The sequence below is a fragment of the Schistocerca americana genome, chromosome 1 (assembly GCF_021461395.2).
Source record: "Schistocerca americana isolate TAMUIC-IGC-003095 chromosome 1, iqSchAmer2.1, whole genome shotgun sequence".
NCBI classification, from domain to species: domain Eukaryota; kingdom Metazoa; phylum Arthropoda; class Insecta; order Orthoptera; family Acrididae; genus Schistocerca; species Schistocerca americana.
In genome coordinates, this window is record NC_060119.1 from 939,138,407 (window position 1) to 939,160,219 (window position 21,813).

Sequence of the window (21,813 nt, forward strand, 5' to 3'; positions counted from 1 at the left end):
AGGTTTCCTGAAGGGCGATGCAAAAAGCTGGTGTAACACGTAAGAGTTGTTGTCCTAACTCAGTCAGGTGGGGGTAAAACCACCGCAATTCCACTGGCGGATGACATATGACTGCAATCACTGTCTCACTTTGAAAAGGTTCCCTGTGGTGTGGGATTCACCGGAATCTCTTCTTGTCAGGCTGCTTCTTTCTGATCTCTCACTTTTCTTTTGGTTTTTCTGGCTGGGAGGGTTTCTCTGAGTGTGTGCCAGGAACCAATGATGATCAGAAAGCCCTACGATAACACTGTGTGGCTCCTTCAGCCATTAGCTGGTGTCCAGTTTCACTGCAGCAAAAGCCTTACAAGGCAAAGTCTCAAAACCCCCTTCCTTGAGATAGAATCTGAGGAGGCTGTTGCTTCTCTGGCCAAGATGTGAAGATGTGGGGACCAATGTCCACGATGGCTGGGGAGGGGAGAGGGGGTTGCTCCCAAAGTAGTTGTTATGGGACTAATGGAAGGAGACGTGCCACCAAGCAATAAGGGGGCAGGTGTAGTCTGGCAGCCCTGAGGGCCTACTGTCTGAGGTATAGCTGGTGTGGTTACTGTTTCCAGAGTAGGCAGCACCACCGTCGTAGCTACAGCATAGGAGGAGATCACGCACACAGGGTTTAGGCAGTCATATTTCCGTTTTGCCTCTGTATAGGTCAGCCTGTCCAGAGTCTTATAATTCCATTATTTTCCACTCTTTCTGAAATACCGCACAGTCCAGCGAACAGGGAGAATGGTGCTCTCCGCAGCTGACACAAATAGGAGGAGGGCCACAAGGAATGTCCGTGTGTGTGGACGTCTGCAGTCACATCATAAGTGACCATGGCGGCAAGTTGGATGGTGCAAGTGTTGCAGATGAAACGCAACACAGTGAAGTGGCCACTGCCATCCTCAGCTGTTTTCTGACATGACAGAAGGTGGACATGACCCCGACACAGGAATTCTATTGATGTAAAGAAGGTATTTCAGGACTCAGAGGAACTGGAGGTAAGTTGATTTGTGATAGAAATCTGAAGAACTACAGAACATGCATTTATGTTAAGAATGGAATTCCATTCGTGCTGACAGCAGAATTCCATTCCTAGGACTTTGTGGCCATCAGGATGAAACAACATGACAAAGGAAGCACGAGGGAAATTGTTTTGGCTTCAGCTTACCTTCCTTACGCATACAGTACTACTCCTCCCCAGGTGGTGAGGAGACTGGCAAATGAACAACTGCCTGACAGTTGTGATGCCAAAGCCCACAATCTGGTGTGGGGAAGCAGCAACATCAACAGCAGAGGTGACGACTGCTTCAAATTTCTGCTAGAAAATACTCTGAAAACCTTGGATAGGGGTAGGGAACCTACCTTCAGGAACAGAAGAACTAGAAGAAGTAACTGACAAAATTTTCAGGTCCACTCTAATGGATAGTTATGAGAAACAAAGACATGGGGTGATGAAGCTATCCTTATTTGACCACACATGTAATAAGTTTGAGGTTGAAATGGGTGTTAAGCAGACCATGGCTTACAGAAATCCTAGGAAAATACCTAAACTCACTCTTATCTGAAGTCAGAATTTGATAAAGAACTCAGCAGATTTTGAGGAAACGGCACACGCAGTGACATCTGCCATTAAGACCTTGGTGAAACAGAAATCTGGAAGTGCAAAGGAAGCAAGTAAGAAGGCTGTTCAACCTAGCAAAGAAGAAAGGACAATGGGCAAAACATCAGGAGTTGCTTGTCAAATACAACCTTGCGACCAAGCAAGTGAAGATATCTCATCTTTTTGATGAACAATATCCGTGAAAAAATAAAATGATATAATGAGTTAATAAATAGATCACAAGTATCTTCTGGTTAAGTCCCCTAGACAACAGAAGAAAGTTTTCAAAGTGAGACAGTGATTGCAGTAACTAAGTGAGAGGAAGAATCTGCGGAGGTGTTTGTGTACACACCATGTATTGTCAGACCAGATTTCCATAATGCACTGGCAATGGTGCAAGAGCCACAGCCAACCAATGAAGATTTCAAAATGTACAATAGTGTCCAAAATTAAACCAACAAATCATTATTTCCCCACCTTGTGTCTAATTCACGATATAATCATACAAACTGTCAACCAGATGTCCGTATAATCTTTTTCTGCAGAGAGGATGGCATTCTGGTGAACGGACAACCATGCTAACAATGATGTCAGGGCACCTATGAAACGAGGTAGTGTTTGCTAGGTAGTCCCACACCCACAATCGCTATGCACACCATCACAGAAGGTGCAGTATGGCACAGAGAAGTTGCCTACAAGACTCTCTGTGGTGGAGGGACATAGAAAGAATGGAAGCAGAACAGTCACAAACTGACGTGACCAAAAAGCTTGGAGTAAATCATTCTGTTGTTTATTGGATGTGGGAACAGTTTCTAGAGATCGAAACTGTATCTCGAAGACCAAGGCAGAGCCAACCACATGTGAATTGAGAAGAGAGGACTGTCATTTGGCTGTAAGGGCACGACAGTACCGCCTTAGTACTGCATGGCAACTGGCGTGTGAGCTCTCAGCATCCACTTGATGTGTTGTACCGAGGCAAATGGTGGGCCGAAGGCTTTGGAAAAGTGGTCTTTATTGTCAGAGACGTTCTGCATGTCTACCTCTGACACGTCTTCACAGAAAGGAACGTCTAGAGTGGAGTAATCAATACGCCACGGGGGCAGTCGAACAGTGGGCCAAAGTTGTTTTCACAGATGAATTCCAATTTAGTCTGGAGATTGATTCTCGATGGATTCATATCTGGAGAGAACATGGGCCACAATTTCGAAACCCAAACAATGTGGAAAGAGACCGATATTGAGGAAGATCCCTAATGGTGAGGGCGGGGATTATGTTTACCACTCGAACCCCTATTCATGAAATAGTATGGGTGAAATGGTAAAGTTTAACTACTGACACGTATTGTTACAAGATCTTGGGACCTCATTTGCATTTGTTGTGAGCTGCTTTGGGACCAGAGTTAGTAATGATGGATGATAAATGCTCGACTTTATAGGGCACGAGTAGTTGATGGTTTCTTGGAAATGGAAGGTATTGCACACATGGTGTGCCCTTCTTGCTCTCTCGATTTGAATTCCATAGAGCATGTCTGGGAAACACTAGAGGGACGGCTTGCATCACCTCAGCATCCAGCAACCACTCTCATAGGCTGCGAGCACCTCTGCAGGAAGAATGGGGATTACTGCCTCAACATGAGACTGATAACATCATTTCCCATTGTTGTCAGGCCTGTATTGTTGCCACAGGGGGTCACACACCATACTGAGCACATTAGCCAATTGTTGGAATATGTGCACAAATCCATTAATTTGGACAAAATGAAGAAATGTTTGTCTACCATTATGCATGTTGCAGTTGTTTACATTCTGAACTCTTTGCACTCTCTCTACTTTACTATCACCTGTTTACATCATTTTCTGACAAAGTAAAAGCAACCTCGGAAAATTTCCATTTGTTGCTTAAATTTGGAATACCCTGTGTTTATTCTATAGTTACATTTCCAAATGTCAAGCTGACGTTTACCTTGATATCCTGAGTGACAAAGCTATTGTACTGTTCCCGTAGAAGAAACTGTTTACACAAAGAGTTAAATTATCATATTTCAAGAATATACGGAATGGAGAAGAGTCATCTTTATTTATGCAATTACATATTGTGCTAAATTCTTTGTTGCAGATAAATAAAAATTTTGTTGAAACCAACTGTGACGTCACTAAGTAGAGTATGCCGTTGAGTATCCAGTGATGACATAACCCAGGCTTATCCAAACTGTGCCCCTGGGGTGCTAGCGCCTGCGATCGTCTGAGGCCAGCACCCCGTGCGAATTCGTAAGTTGTTGCAGTGACGCACCTACACTATTTAAACCCGCATGGGAAATTAATTTCTTTTGTACTGCTGTCAAAAATCATGTCAAATGTTTATTATGTCATCAGAACCTCACGTATTTAAAAATGTACTCGACTGAATGGTACTTTAATACCTGTCACGAAGATCAGATCAAAAATTTGTCGCAAAAGGAACACCAATCAACGCTTGAAGAACTGAAAGAAAATTTCAAGCAGCATTGCAGAGAAGTGTTTCCTATTGTATGACTGTTTATTATTGATAAAGATCATAAATAAAACTATATTTTACAATCTTACAGGTCACTTAGCAATGTGCCAGTTATCAAATATCAATTTGCCAGCAACAAGGAACATTTCTTTTCAGTTAATTTTTGTATTTGGGTTGCATTAAATCGCATCTCACAGACATAAGAAAAAGCTTCAGGTACATTATTTTTTGCCTCTCTCTGAAAAGCCGTCATGGACGCTCTCTCAGATAGCATAGTGTCATTAAGAGTCACTCTTTGTTTTTGTGTATTCGTGGTTTGATGGACTGGAAAACATATGTTGTAGTTTGATTTTTTTTTTTTTTTTTTTTTTTTTTTTTTTTTTTTTTAGCAGCAGGAAACAGCTGGGCAAAGTTTGCACACTAGTTACAAATGCATTTGCAGGTAAACACTTTGCAGCTGGGAACCTCTCAGATGATTGCGTGATCGACTCAGCGGTTTGTATTTGTCCAACAGACCTGACAGAAAAATTTGAAAAAATAGCTCTTTTGTCTCAAACTGTTGCTCGCTGAGTCAAAGATATGGCCACAGATATAGAGCAGCAACTAATGGAGTGAGCAGCAAATTTCGTTTCATTTTCTATCATTCTTGACGAGTCCACGGACATTGCAGACATCTCTCAGCTTGTCATATTCATTCGAGGTGTTGATGACAATCTGCATGTCACAAAAGAATTCCTCAACCTTATACCATTAAAAGATACAACCACTGGTTTGGATATTTTTCTAGCCATTGAAAATGTGTTAAAGTAAATGGGTATTAAATGGCAATGCCTGACCAGCGTGATAGAATGAATGGAGCGCCTCTGTGCTATGAGGGACACGTGCTGGATTCCTGGGTTATGTCAAGTAAAAATGACTGAAGTCGTCTGTTCCTTACTCATGGCAGTCCATTGTCTGATACACCACGAGGCATTTTGTGCGAAGATTGTCAACATAAAAAATGTTATGGACACAGTTGTTCGAATGTTTAATTATCTTTGGTCACATGGACTCTCACATCATCAATTTAAAGAATTTCTGGCTGATATCGAAGCAGAATACCCAGACATCCCCTACCATGCCGAAGTAAGATGGCTAAGCAGGGGGAAAGCGCTTCATCTGTTCCCCCCCCCCCCCTTGAGGGGCGAAATAAATACCTTTTTTGTAATGAAAGGATGTCCAGAAGAATTACTTTGTGATCCTAAATGGCAAATTTGGCTTTTTTGCGTGACCTACCTTGTCATTTAAATACTTGGAACATTTCACTCCAAGGTGAAAATCATTGATTTAGTGCAGACGATTATTTTGTGGGGAAAAAAGTAGCGCAAGGAGAATTGTGGGCACCTCTCTGCATTAGACAGTGTTAAAGAAGATGAACGGAATGGATAGTGTCTTGAAAGGAGGATATAAGATGAACATCAACAAAAGAAAAACGAGAATAATGGAGTGTAGTCGAATTAAGTCGGGTGATGCTGAGGGAATTAGATTAGGAAATGAGACGCTTAAAGTAGTAAAGGAGTTTTGCTATTTGGGGAGCAAAATAACTGATGATGGTCGAAGTGGAGAGGATAAGGATATATAATGTAGACTGGCAATGGCAAGGAATGCGTTTTTGAAGAAGAGGAATTTGTTAACATCGAGTATAGATTTAAGTGTCAGGAAGTCATTTCTGAAAGTATTTGTATGGAGTGTAGCCATGTATGGAAGTGAAACATGGAAGATAAATAGTTTGGACAACCTGAAGATTAGATGGGTAGATCACATAACTAATGAGGAGGTACTGAATAGGATTGGGGAGAAGAGAAGTTTGTTACACAACTTGACTAGAAGAAGGGATCGGTTGGTAGGACATGTTCTGAGGCATCAAGGGATCACCAATTTAGTATTGGAGGGCGGCGTGGAGGGTAAAAATCATAGAGGGAGACCAAGAGATGAATACACTAAACAGATACAGAAGGATGTAGGTTGCAGTAGGTACTGGGAGATGTAGAAGCTTGCACAGGATAGAGTAGCATGGAGAGCTGCGCCAAACCAGTCTCAGGACTGAAGACCAGAACAACAACAAAGAAGATGAAGATTTTTCAGATTATGTTCAAATCATTTGCGAATTACAAGAAGAGTTTGAAACAGAGTTCTGGAGGTTTGTGAGCTTCAACTGGCCTTAGCTATATTTGTTCACTTTTCCCTTTGGGCAGAGGATGTCTCAGAAGCGTTACAACTAGAGCTGATTGACCTACAGTGTGATATCTGCCTGAAGGACCGCTTTCTTATGCATAAAGCTTTGGATGAATTTTACAGCTGTTTTCCATGAAAGAAGTGTCTTCTTTTGCACAAGCAGGTGGCCAAAGTTCTCTCAATGTTTGGTTACACGTATATCTGTGAGCACTTTTTCCCCCTTTTAAAACTTTCTAAAACTAAGAACTGTTCACTTCTTAATGATAAAAATTTGACAAATTCTTTGAGGTTAGCAGGTCCTGGAATACTGTACCAAACCTAGACAAAATCATTTCCTTGAAAAAGAAAAATGTGTAAAATGTTAATTTTCTTCTTTAACAATGTTGACTGCAAAGATTAAATGTCTTTATAACCTTAATTCTATTTTTCTTAATAAGTTTTTAAACTTCGTCAAATAAAATTATTGTGTACAAAACAGGAAACTAAGGATCCAATGTCTAAACTCTGAAAAAGGATACAAAAAGCTGTAGCATGAAGTACAACAAAACATATTTACTTGTAACTACTAACAGTAAGACTGAGACTCTTACCCCTTACGTAAATTATTTCTAAAATAGAATATTTATGACACTGGTTCATTTAAGAAATTGATATATCTTTCACAAGACGCCTATTGTACATATGACGAGCGTGCATGTGCAATACTAATAGAATCAACCAGTGGGGCAGAAAACTACTAAGTTGTTCTTCGATATTGTTTTCAACACTCAGAAGAAGCTCTGCACAAACAAGTAGGGAGCTCATTGCCTCAGACTGTGTGTGAGAGAGTGTCAGAAACACCTGATCCAGCACCTTAACAACAGTGCAGAGTAGACTTAACACTATCTTTCAGGCTGCAAACTTTACAAAAAAGAATGCACTGAAGTTCTGAAACTAAACATTATGCAACCAAGAATGCTGACAGCCACGGAAAATGGGAGCACATCCACCTCCTGGAACAGGGGTATCATGTGATCGTCTGCTATAAAACCCTTTTCTTCCTATCACTCATTCTACGAGTCAGGCCACTATGTCTGCATCACTGATACCACTGGAAGGCCAGCCCAACTATTTGCAGGATGACGAAGTGCTACCAGCTGCTGCCTCTACTGCTATGACAACTCTGAGCGCTGAATTCCTCCTGGTCACATCTGTGAATAATCAAAGATGAGGGCCAGGCCAATCTTCCATGAATGAAGAACCGATATGCCTATCTGTAAGCTGTACCACCACTCCAGTGGAATGCAAGTACTGCCTTACTGCTGTTGGGTCTTTTGCCTACATGCCCTCATGACAACCGATAATAGGAGCGTGCATATTTTTGGGGTGAAGTGTAAGTGTAGCTATACCCATGAGGGCACTGAGACTCCGATACATGTCCATAGCCATGCCAGGCTACAGAGAGACTCTGGCCCTGATGCTGCCATGGCATGACCTCAGACTATGCCAGGGGCGGAGCCAGCAGACTCCTCACTGGGCACTGATGTGCTAACTTATCTCCACGCAAATCAGGCACTGCACGGCCACTGCTAGGCCAGACTGGAAAGAAGGCAGAGTGATTGTAAAAATCTTGGAAATAATTGACTGTTATGCAAGTGCTATGGTGCCTTGTCACACCACAGGACCACGCCTCCACTCGATGACCCAACATCCAAGTAAAAGGCCACATCTGGCAGGCCCCTACATCTTGATTTCCAGCTTCTACTTTGGAATCTTCAGAAAGCTTTTAGTATCCCCTGTCTATCAAGACATTAAAAAATAACAGAACAACATTTTCAATAGTCAATACTGGATGATAATTTGAACTTCAAATAATAACCATAAATGCAGGGAACATTACAGTGTGTCTTTTTGTGGTTGAAAAAACTCAGTGGATGAGCCTTCCTCAGCCTGTAAGCTGATTCTGACTTTTAGATTTAAAAAAATTATACAATTCACTTTGCTGACCCTGAAAACTGAAGTTACATAAAGCTGTTAAATTATTTTTAAGAATGGGTAATTCAATAAGAACATGTGGCACCAGAACAAAGGAAGATAAAAAAAGTGTAACACACAAAAAGAATCTTCAACAAAAACATATGAAAAATGCGATGAAAATTTTTATGTTAATTATCTCACAAGTACTTACCTCAGTATACTCTAGAACTCTTTCAACAGATGTAAATCGTGCTTGCATTTCAGATTTCAACTGCATCACATATGGTACAAATGTGCTTACCTGAAAAATGAGGGGGATAAAGGGGATACAAACATAATTCGTAACAAACATACAGCATGAATCCATTCATATTTTTGTACTGTTAACTCATCAACCTTAATTATACAAAGAGGCTAGGAGTTAAAGTGCCTATAATTCACCTACATCTCAGATAGTGATCAAGATGACAATATTAAAATGCCCTTTAAATACACTTATTAATAAAATAATCTCACATTTCCTGTTTAGCGTATCTTGGTACCATCGCTTTAAACAATGGAAAGTCTAAGTTGGAATAACAGTACGTAAAAAATTGATTGCTACTCACCACACAAGGCGGCGCTGAGTTGCAGACAAGCATAATGACAATGAATGTTAGAAATATTTAAGCTTTCAGATGAAGTCCTCCTTCCAAAGTAGGACACACACACACACACACACACACACACACACACACACACACACACACACACGACTACCATCACAAAGGCCTGTCTGCAATTGCCTAAATACCGTATTTACTCGAATCTAAGCCGCACTTTTTTCCGGTTTTTGTAATCCAAAAAACCGCCTGCGGCTTAGAATCGAGTGCAAAGTAGGCGGAAGTTCCGAAAAATGTTGGCAGGTGCCGCCACAATTAACTTCTGCCATCAAATATACAAGGTGGTCAGACGGTGTGAAATGCTTGTAGGGATGTTACAGGGCAGGTTGTACTGAGACATAAATGTTAAGAAACAAATTCGATACGTTGCTCCGTTTCCGAGTTATTTAGCATAGAATTTCGCCAATCGGGGCGTCGCGCGCTCGCATTCAAGCGGCCTGCCAGGGCGGTGTTGCCCAACGAGTGCTTTGTCTCGTTAGTTGAAACTTGAATTTATGCGCGCGACGATCTGATTGACTAACTTCAATGCTAAATAACTCGGAAACGGCGCAACGTATCGAATTTCTTTCTTAACATTTATGTCCCAGTACAACCTGCCCTGTAACATCCCTACAATTATTTCACATATTTTCTGACCACCCTGTATGTAGCGCTACACAGGCACAATGATAAATACTGGCGCCAAAACCCCTGCGTCAGTAAAAAAAAAAAGGGTGGAAGACGAGCTTTTTTTCTCCGCCCCCAGTTTCGACCACTGCATTTTCATACATTATCCAACGAAGTAAATAAAAATTCCGTATTGTTCATCTTCGAATGTAGCAGCATTTCAATTTACTACGAAAATCCGACTGGCAAGACTGGGATGTTTGTCAATATGGCCAACTCTACGTTCTGAATTTTTCCTACCTGTGAGAAGAGATGGTTGCTAAGAGGAACTTTTATGAATTGTGAATCACATGCGGTATTGTCTTCACCATAAGAATAATACGAATATAGACATTTTGCCATGTATTCTTTCATGTTTACTGCTATCTCATTTAAATTGTCTGCCTAATAAACTACCAAACTAGAGTGAGACAACAGCAAACGCGGAAGAATATACATATCATGTCATGTTTATATTCGTATTATTCTTATGTCTAATAGTGTTACAGTCAGAAATGAAGCACGGCAATTGACTAGATTTTTAAATCTAAGATGACTAATTTCTGTGCAGAATCTAATGTATTAAAGAGGCGCCTGCAAAGATTTTCAAACGGAGAAAAATTTTCGCTAAACTCTCGTTCAGAACATCATCTATCATACGCAGTCTATTATTTGGTTTTTGTTGATCATTATCAAAGAAAACAGCAGTGTAAGTAACAACAAATAGCAGTCTCTTGCCATGGTTTCGCTAATGAGACAATTCCTGTCTTTTTTTATTGTAAGCGGCGGAAGCGCGCACAAAAGCAAGCCGTGCCGCGAGCGGCGACAGGCCGTAAACACTCATTATCAGAATGCGACAAACAATGCACAGTACAGTAATGCATTTTCAGGTGAGTGACATAACACCTATAACAAAGAGAACGGCATTTATCAGATCAATGAAAAATAAGCAATCAATTCAAACCAGATGAAGCACGTGGAAAAGGAAGGGTACCCTCATAAATACGGACGGAGCGCCTGATGCATAGCAATGGCGACCTGGTAAAGCTTAACTGCTGAGCTTATGACTCGAACCAAACTACTGTAGCTGTATCGTCATTCATTCGACCTAAATTGTCTCTCATATTACAATGGACCAACTTTGTTTCGATTTGGGGGTGCGGCCTAAAACTTTTCTTTCCCCTTGAATTTCGAGTCTCAAATTTCAGGTGCAGCTTAGATTCGGGAAAATATTTTTTCCTTGATTTCGAGTCTCATTTTTCCGGTGCGGCTTAGATTCGAGTAAATACGGTATTTCTAGCGTTCTTTTACACTGAGCCTGTCTGTGTGTCAACATCTTCTCTATATGGTGAGTAGCAAGCTCTTTTTCAAGTTGTTGTAACACAACTCTAATTATTAGTATTTTTCACTCAACACAAATAATTTGTTAAATGACTGCTCAAACTGCAAGACATTTTCCAAAATTATATCCATTTTTCACTGATAATAAATAGTTCTCACACTTAATTTAAGCAGATTGGCAAATGACTTACTATGATATGGGGCATTTTTAAGCATATCAAAATCTATAGTACATTCAATTTAGCTGTCAAAAGAATCTGTTCCTGGTGGATTTTGCACAATGTGACCAAAGCTCAAAAACAGTCACATATAAGTTAGCCAAAAAAAAAATTCAATTGAGGAAATGCAAAAGCTGTATATGATGTCGTAACAAGAGATGAAACTTGCATTCAGTCGCACAAGCTGGCAACTAACAACGGAACCTCCCCATCACACCCCCCTCAAATTTAGTTATAAGTTGGCACAGTGGATAGGCCTTGAAAAACTGAACACAGATCAATCGTTCCGCAGCTTCTCACGCTTACCACAGGACCACGACGCTCCTGAGCTCACGGTATCCTTGATGTTGCTTATCTTGCGCATGGACTACTCAGTTTGTATATTTTTATTATTTTTTTCATAGTTCCACACAACTTCTTCCTGTTTTCTTGATTGACCTGTGTTCAGTTTTTCAAGGCCTATCCACTGAGCCAACTTATAACTAAATCTGAGGGGGGTGAGGTGGGTAGATTCCCTTGTGAGCAATAATCAGTTTATTGGGTGTTCCAACAGAAGTGGTTCATTCATGAACTGAAGAGGTTTGGCATGTGACTATCGTAAGTTAGGCTGTTAACAACTTGAAAATTGAGAGGCTCGGCAGTAAACAATGGCAAGGAACAGTGCGAGAAACAGAGATATTAATTGTAAAATGACAGAGATGGCATGTTTCATTCGCAGCAGTAAAACATTCCACGAAAAATCGATAGATGACACTACTTTGTCAACTTTCAGATTTTCGCTGTTGGCAGCTTTTTCGATTTGTGTGCAAGTAAACAATGGTAAGTGCCAAAAACATGGTGGCAAGTGAGAGTGAAGTGTCCAATGTTCTTGTGAAAAACAAGCTTTACAGTGAGTTTTTGAATGAGTGTGTAGATGACCTGGATACTTATGACTCTGATAAAGACCCGGATTATGTTCCTGAAGATGAAAGCACCTCCAGAGTTGTTGATAATCAGGTAGATATGAATATTTATTTCTGTAAGTAAACAGTGTTAAGTTGCATCCCTTAACATTATTTACATGAATTTACTTGACAATTTGATACCAATAATGTTAAGAGCTACCCCTAACATTACTTATTGCCACAATAAGAAGTCTGTATTAGTTTTCTATGAAGTATTACAGTATCTGTAAATGTAGCTATGTGTTAATACCTAGCCTTCTAATAGCAATCAGTATTAAGTTACGGATCTGTTATTATGGAGTTTCTCTATTCCACATGCTTACCTTTTTCAAGATTTTTTTTTTCTAGAGATGATGTGTGGGAGAATGTCAATTTATATGTTACATAATGAAAACTACAGTGGATGTAGAGTTTTAGGCATTTCATTATTCTTAGAACTGTGCAGATTGTTAATCTTATGACTCTGATTTTTTTGTAAGTTCAGATGCTTCCTGGAGGTGTATGTTCCACCGAAGATACATGCAGTAGTGACAATTATGAAGCAGACGCTAAACATGTTAACAATCAACAGAGCATACGGAAAGGACGAAAGAGCCTAAAATGTGGCAGTGTGTAAGAGCAGATAAAGAAAAACAGGAATGAAGAAAAGCAATATACGAAGTACAGAGGTAAGAGTACAGCTGTTGCAGGAAAAAGGATATGCCCACCATGCGAATGCCCTAAAAAATGTTTCCAGCTTATCAAAGAACTAGATAAACAAAGAATATTCTGAAATTTCTGGGAAATGAATTGCTATGATACTCAAAATTCTTACCTACAAGGTTGAGTGCGATCAAAAACTGTTATCCGAAAAAGATTAAACAGGGGATATCTAGACACAGTCAAGCAATTCTATATACGACGAAAACTGCCGGAAAGGATGTCATTGTTTGCAAAATTGCATTTTTTAACATTCATGGATTTCAGAAAAATAGAGGGTGTGTGGAGAATATCGTGAAACGATTGAAAAATGGTTCCGTTCCACCCACTTCTGATGGCAGAGGTAAGCAGACCAGTCATCCTAGAAAATATTCAAAGGATGTCATCAATGATGTGAAAGCATTTATTCACAAACTTCCAAGTATAGGAGTCACTACACTTGAAAAGATCCATCGCAAGCGTACTTACGTATGGAATATTCCATGCAGCTCTGTTATGACAAGTACATCAAGGAATGTCAGTCGGCGAGCAAAAATTCTGTTTCTATAGACAAATTTTGATGAATATTTACTGAGGAATTCAATATAAGTTTCAAGACCTCTAAAATGGGACACCTTTCAACAGTGTGATTCAATTTAAGTAGCAATCAAGCATGCTGAGAACTATAAAAATGAAACTGAAATACATTCCTTGTGAATAAAGCAGGAGAGTCACCATCAAAAAGCAGAAGCTGGGGAATCTGCAATACATGAAGCAATGAAAGTAGCAAACCGAGACCAAAATGTTCATGTAATCATGTTCGATTTGCAACAGACACTACCCACGCCTAAACTGACTACTGGGCCAATGTTTTATAAGCATAAAATATGGTGCTATAATTTTAGCACATTTAGCATTTAAATATGAATATCAAGGCCTCAGATGGAAACCCAGTTCTAAGCAAAGAAGGGAAAGCAGAAAGGTGGAAGGAGTATATAGAGGGTCTATACAAGGGCGATGTACTTGAGGACAATATTATGGAAATGGAAGAGGATGTAGATGAAGATGAAATGGGAGATATGATACTGCGTGAAGAGTTTGACAGAGCACTGAAAGACCTGAGTCGAAACAAGGCCCCCGGAGTAGACAATATTCCATTGGAACTACTGACGGCCGTGGGAGAGCCAGTCTTGACAAAACTCTACCATCTGGTGAGCAAGATGTATGAAACAGGCGAAATACCCTCAGACTTCAAGAAGAATATAATAATTCCAATCCCAAAGAAAGCAGGTGTTGACAGATGTGAAAATTACCGAACTATCAGCTTAATAAGTCACAGCTGCAAAATACTAACACGAATTCTTTACAGACGAATGGAAAAACTAGTAGAAGCCAACCTCGGGGAAGATCAGTTTGGATTCCGTAGAAACACTGGAACACGTGAGGCAATATTGACCTTACGACTTATCTTAGAAGAAAGATTAAGGAAAGGCAAACCTACATTTCTAGCATTTGTAGACTTAGAGAAAGCTTTTGACAATGTTGACTGGAATACTCTCTTTCAAATTTTAAAGGTGGCAGGGGTAAAATACAGGGAGCGAAAGGCTATTTACAATTTGTACAGAAACCAGATGGCAGTTATAAGAGTCGAGGGACATGAAAGGGAAGCAGTGGTTGGGAAGGGAGTAAGACAGGGTTGTAGCCTCTCCCCGATGTTGTTCAATCTGTATATTGAGCAAGCAGTAAAGGAAACAAAAGAAAAATTCGGAGTAGGTATTAAAATTCATGGAGAAGAAATAAAAACTTTGAGGTTCGCCGATGACATTGTAATTCTGTCAGAGACAGCAAAGGACTTGGAAGAGCAGTTGAATGGAATGGACAGTGTCCTGAAAGGAGGATATAAGATGAACATCAACAAAAGCAAAACAAGGATAATGGAATGTAGTCTAATTAAGTCGGGTGATGCTGAGGGAATTAGATTAGGAAATGAGGCACTTAAAGTAGTAAAGGAGTTTTGCTATTTGGGGAGCAAAATAACTGATGATGGTCGAAGTAGAGAGGATATAAAATGTAGGCTGGCAATGGCAAGGAAAGCGTTTCTGAAGAAGAGAAATTTGTTAACATCCAGTATAGATTTAAGTGTCAGGAAGTCATTTCTGAAAGTATTCGTATGGAGTGTAGCCATGTATGGAAGTGAAACATGGACGATAAATAGTTTGGACAAGAAGAGAATAGAAGCTTTCGAAATGTGGTGCTACAGAAGAATGCTGAAGATTAGATGGGTAGATCACATAACTAATGAGGAAGTATTGAATAGGATTGGGGAGAAGAGAAGTTTGTGGCACAACTTGACCAGAAGAAGGGATCGGTTGGTAGGACATGTTCTGAGGCATCAAGGGATCACCAATTTAGTATTGGAGGGCAGCGTGGAGGGTAAAAATCGTAGAGGGAGACCAAGAGATGAATACACTAAGCAGATTCAGAAGGATGTAGGTTGCAGTAGGTACTGGGAGATGAAAAAGCTTGCACAGGATAGAGTAGCATGGAGAGCTGCATCAAACCAGTCTCAGGACTGAAGACCACAACAACAACAATTTTAGCGTCCATTCTTGTGCAGATATCCAAGGACATCTTTTTCTCTGGGACGAAGCAACAGCTAAAAGGACACAAAGACGTATTTTGAAAAGAATGACATCAAATGTGATAAGTTGATTGCATTTTCTGACAATTTTGCCAGACAAAACAAGAACTGGACCTTAGTGGTGTTTTGGCTATACCTTTTAAAGTCTGGTTGTTTCAGATACATCATGCACACCTTTCCCAAGGCTGAACACAGTATGCTACCTATTGACAGAGACTTAGCTCAGGCAGAGAAAAATGTCATCTCACGTTATCATAGTGTTTACGAACCTGATCACTGGGAAGAATTTCTAAGAACATCCCAGTGAAAAAAGCCATTCAAGGTAACTCGTATGACTCAAGTGTTTCTATAGCTTCTCTGCACTGAAACAGTTGTTCCACCAACCACAAAACTGCTCAAAGCAAATTCAGTATTAGAAATTGTACTCAACTTGTATTTTCTGCTGAGCTACAAAGTCCCATGCCAACATAAATGTTTAGTGATACATACAATTGTTGCCTAGAATCTGTTGCCTTATCAAAATGTGGAAGACTTGCAAGCAGTTCTTTCCTGGCAGAGCTTAAACCGAAATACTCTGGGCCTCTTCTTATTAAAGGAGAGAAGCTAAGACACATTCTCTCTAGCTTAAAATGGATACCTCCTGTGTACCATGATTGGCACAATTCATTCCAGACAGAAAGAGGTACTGTGCTCCAGCAACAAGAAGACAAATAAGAAGGACAGACAATCATGTACTTAAAAAACAATGGTTTAAGTAAAATAATAATGTTAAGTAAATGCATTGAGAATAAAATGTTTTCACATAAAAAATGTTAAGTAAGTGTGTTGAGACTACAATGTTTTGAGTACATAATGTTAAATACATCTTCCTGAAATTTAGAATAACCCCCCCCCCCCACCCCCCCGTGTTGATATTACATACTAAACTGCTGCCCACTGTGCAATACAGAAATGCTGTACCTGGAGCAGGGGGAGGGGGGGGGGGGGGGGGGGAAGAAACAACAACAACAACAACAACAACAACAACAACAACTTGTATGTACTCCAGATATCTGATTTATGAGACTTTATTAAAATATTTGTGGTGCGTTTTCTCAGAACTACTGATTTGTCCCTTCCCATTTTTTACTGCCGAGTCCTTCAATTAGTGTCTATACACTTTTTCATGTTACAGGAATGAAACATGAAAATAGCAAAATGAAAGCTGAACTAATGAAACATATTTTGAACTGTTAATTCACAAGAGATAATCATGGAACACTAATATGATTCAGTTGTGATACCATTTCAAAGACGAGTGAAGCAACTATCACTACTTTACTGGTGTTAAAGAGTGTCTGAAATTCCTAACCTTAACATGGCCCCTTGGCTCAAACTTGCCATTCTATGTCCAACAACTAGTAAGTTATTTCTAGTTTTATATTGCAGATCCCTTACATGAGTAGTTGTAACCAACAGTGTGAAAAGAACACAGGTTAAATAACCTACCAAAAACCTGGCAGCAGTAGGGCCTATCAGTATCACTCACTTCCAACAACAGAATTCTATAAAATATTCTGCATTCCAACATACTGGTGTAAAACCCAAATAAGCTACTTCATGGCAACCATATATGTAAAGTACGTTGTAAGTCACCATTTTAATACTGTGGGTAAAATAAGGCAGTTTTGTGTCACTATATTGTCTTCTGTATGTTAAGAAACTTAAAATATTTTACTTACAGAGTATAATAGCCATTTGATTCACCTTATTTCTTTAATGACTAGTCTTCCCATCAATAATGAATATTCATTGTCCCATTCTAAAGTATATTTTAACATCATCATACAGTCACCAACAATTTACAATAAAGAACTTACTGCAAACACACATGACAATGCTAATCCACTCTGAGCTGAAGTCACAGTGTCACGCAGAAGAATAACAGACAATCCCGTAAGTGTGACTATAACCACAGCTATCATGTCCATACGAAATGTGAACCAGCGAACAGAGGACCGAAATATAAGATCAGAAGCTAATGTACGATTTAACTTCAGGCAGAATCTGAAACATAGACAACAAACATGGAAATATTACTGCTGAAAACAATTAAATAATAAACTACTTAATAAATTTTAGATTTATCTAATGAGGTAAGGACAGTCACTAGCAAAGTTGGAGTGGTCTCTGACCAGTCAAAAAAATTCTCTTTAATTGTGGGAACTGTAGCCGACACTTCTGCACTACCATCGCCCTTCTCTACTATAGCAGGTACAATCTTTGCCTGGTCTACAACACTCACTTCATTTGTTTTATCCCGTCTACGTCACAATTTATGACTTTGGCAGAAGATGACAAATATGACAATTTGGATTTTTTAGCATCATCTGTCAGTCTATCCCTAACTAGAACTCCAATTTTCTCCTTCAATCCCTTTTGTGCTATCTACCAGTTTTCCCCCATAAATACTGTGTTTTGTAAACTGCAAAACTAATTTATTATGTCTCTTACATTTTCATATTATTTTCTGTTTCTTCTCGCATTGTATATAGTTTTCCATCATCATACACACTCTTCCAAAACTTATGGAATACATTTTTTACCCACAAAACCTGAAAGGCACCAGCCATGAAAATGCCTATCTATGGGTAAAGTCAGTAAGATACAAGAATCTCTTGATCTTTCCAAGTTTGCCCCCAACAGAAGTATTTCATGTGCCATTTTTCATATTAATTTGGCCATAACAAGGACACCACTTGTTCAGATGCCTCTCCATAGTTGTACCCTTAAAGAGTTATCATCTATTTTTCATGTCTTATTTTCAAGGTAGAGAGACCCCATAGCAACTAAGGTATGCCAAATGCTGCCATTTTCTTATTTCTCTGGAAAATAAGCAAATGAAACCAATATGGGTACTTCTCATTGTTAGTGCTGAGGCATTCAATGAACATGTATCTACAGCATCAACATATCTAACCTATTTCTCAAATCACTTTACTCTAATAAATACACTAACTACGTACTGGAGAAACAACAGATCTGTGTAAATCATGATCCCACTAGTCAGCAGATAAGTTCCAATTGCAGCACAAGTATTTTCCAAATATAGTAGAAGCCCAATATACTGCCACCCCACATAATGCAGATTCATATAACACAGTATAAAGTATGTCACCCAAAATAAATATCTTTTATGGATGCGTTTTGCACACTCAGTATATTTTAGAAACCGGAAAAAATCTTATTACAGTCTGCATGTAGCTTTTCTGCTGTTTATTTACTGCTGCAACCTTCAAGCTTTCTAAACAATAACCAAAATAGATGAATAACTAAATTCTATCTTTGGTTTGTCTCGTCAACATAGCAGGATTGTTGCTGCAATCAACAAAGTGACTATGCAACATGCTTGGCACCAATCAAAATGGTCAAACCATCATGTGGATCATAAATTATCACTGTCTAGATTTCTGTGTTCTTATTACGCCAAAGAAACAGAAAGTATATTCTGTGACTGATAAACTAAAAATTATTAATCACATGAAGAATGGCAAAACTAAACCTAGTACATCAAGTGAGTGTGGTGTAACTGAAGGAACAATCTGGGGGTGGGTGAAAGAAGAGAATAAACTTAGATGCTTTATGAACACAATTGAAAGTGGTGTGGGAATGGACAGGAAAGGGATTAAACTAGGAAAAGACAGTTAACTTGATGAATGGTTCAAATGGCTCTGAGCACTATGGGACTAAACATCTATGGTCATCAGTCCCCTAGAACTTAGAACTACTTAAACCTAACTAACCTAAGGACATCACACAACACCCAGTCATCACGAGGCAGAGAAAATCCCTGACCCCGCTTGATGAATGCCTTTATATGTGGTTATAAAGAGCAATGAAGGTGGGCCATTTTCTGGGCCAATTATTAAAACTCAAGCTGAAAATTTTAACTCAAATTTACATTGCATAGCTTCCAACGGACGATTTTCAAGATGGAAATGTTGCCATGGAATTTGCCAAATGACCACTGAAAGAATAGTAAGGTCTTGTGACAGCAAATCGCTTCACTGTTTCAAAATTCTACACTAAGTAATGGCAGATAAAAATTGAAATTATTATCTAGCGTGTAATTGTAATGAAATGGCACTTTATTATCAATTGTTTCCAACCAGAACTCTCAATAATAATAATAATAATAATAATAATAATAATAACAGGAAATAAGATGGGTCTGAAAATAAATGAAGACACACTAACTCTCCTCTTTATAATGAATAAATTGGGTAGTCATAAGTTGAAACCTCTTTTAGAAAGCATTCTGTTATTTGGAGTCAGCAGCAATTGGTATAAAATGCTAAAAATCAAATAAAAACAGCCTTGATCATGTTTTCATATTTTTATTATTAGCAAACAGTTTCAGCCCTTTCCTCAAACGATCTTCAGGCATTTACCCACCACCACCAGCCATCAGCATTACTGTTCACTTACATGCATTTGTAGAATGCTTGGATGACATGTTACATTTTCACGAACTGGTTTCAAGAAGAGTTTGTTCCATCAGTAAGAAAGAACCTATGATCATTTAAGCTGAGAGAAGAAGGTCTACAACTCCTTGATCGTTGCCTAGTTCATCCAACTGCTGATGTGCTGCAATCAGAAGATAGAAAAATGAAAACTCTGTTTTTTGCCAAAAAAACAAGATGGCACTAATTCAGCTCGTAGGTCGGAGCATCCTATGAGCATTTAAGGCCCATTGTCACCATGAACTGCTCACTTCAATAGTAAATTCAGATGAGGAGACAGAAATGTTATTGAAATTTGTGAATCTTAAGAGTGTTGCATTTTCAGTAAGCCTGGCATGGTTAAGCATCAGTCCAGTCACTATTAGGAATTGCTGGAAAAGTGTTCCATTGAAGAAAATGCAACAAATGAATGCTGTAGTTACATAGATTAGAGCAGCAGTGACATTCTGTCTGCATGTGATGTTCTACATTGTAATATTCATCTTGAAGACTTGAACCACACAGTAGTTGTCATCAACGAAGAACCAGTTTTGAGGATCATAGGTGACAAGGGCATTAGTGATGCTGTTCGCAATGAGAGTACCAAAGCAGTAGAGGACTGGGATGATGAAACTGGAAAAAAAAGTACAGACGATGTTCCCGTACATGTGAAGTATACAATAATATAAATAAAGTGACTAGACTTCTTTAAAGCAGTAGAATATTAATGCCTGTAACTGCCAGGCAGTGTCATAAATTATCATACTGTAGTTGATAGTGTGCTTTATATACCATACTGAAACTCGTGTTACTTTTTGGTTGACATCTAAGAGAAGTTTGTCCAATTGCTGACCGCTATTTGGTTATGTATCTGAAATGTTTTACTTGCAATGTTCTTTAAATTTAAACACAGTTTGTACAATACTGCATTACGTGTTCTTCCTAAATTTCCATATATCGGGCTTCTACTATACATGATCTATTCATTGCTGAACATTACCACAACATTTAGGGAGCAAACATACAGGGATACAACATGAACCAGTATGAAGATGATGTTTGGTTTGTGGGGCGCTCAACTGCGTGGTTATCAGCGCCCGTACAATTATCCAATCTTTACTCAGTCCAATTTCGCCACTTTCCTGGATGATGATGAAATGATGAGGACAACACAAACACCCAGTCATCTCGAGGCAGGTGAAAATCCCTGACCCCGCCGGGAATCGAACCCGGGACCCCGTGCTCGGGAGTGAACCAGTATGACCCACCCCTCTCCCCCCTACCCCACTCCCTCTCTTTTCCCAGTATTTCCTCTGGATCTATGTTCAGGCACCACCAGCTTTTTCTTTGACTTTGAAATCCTGATGATACCGGTAATATCTGGATATATGATTATGGTAAATGATTAATTTCTTGAAATATATGAATTTATTATCTTACATAAGATTCAGCTGGTGCTTTTCAGAGTTTCCAATCCCAATCACAAATATTAAGACATGTGTCAGCAAATACTAGTTTCACACTATGTTAAGCTCACAAAAAAACTATAACATGTGCACAATGCCCTATCTCTCTGAAAGTTTTCACAGCTTTTGGATTCATAGCTGAAGTATACCTACTCCGTACTAATACAAAGTTATTTACACACAGAGTACTTTGCTATAGAGTATGGCCTGTAACACAATGGCAGTGACCTCAGCCAAATGCCTTAAAACTTTTGCAGCTGCTGTACAGTGAAAGGTAACTTGGAAGATCCCATCATTTTTAATCGCAGTTCAACTAATTACTACTGTTAACTACCTTTTTTGCAGCCAACTCTTCTTCCACACATAGCTCTTTCTACCATGTTACATTCCTTCATTTACATTTTGTTCTTCTTCTATAAACCTGGGAAGAAATCTAAAAAAGTATAATCGGCCTAT

General features: G+C 39.2%; 1 protein-coding gene across 2 annotated transcripts in view; it reads right to left on the reverse strand.

Annotated features, from left to right (window-relative positions):
• The window catches only part of LOC124615574 (ATP-binding cassette sub-family C member 5-like), a 272,433-nt gene that overhangs the window by 39,564 nt on the left and 211,056 nt on the right, over positions 1-21,813 (reverse strand). For both annotated transcript variants that reach the window (XM_047143562.1, XM_047143569.1), the window contains 2 exons: positions 17,270-17,456; positions 8,493-8,582 (listed from right to left, as the gene is read on the reverse strand). In XM_047143562.1, the coding sequence (XP_046999518.1) occupies positions 8,493-8,582; positions 17,270-17,456 (277 nt within the window). The remainder of the gene's footprint in view (positions 1-8,492; positions 8,583-17,269; positions 17,457-21,813) is intronic.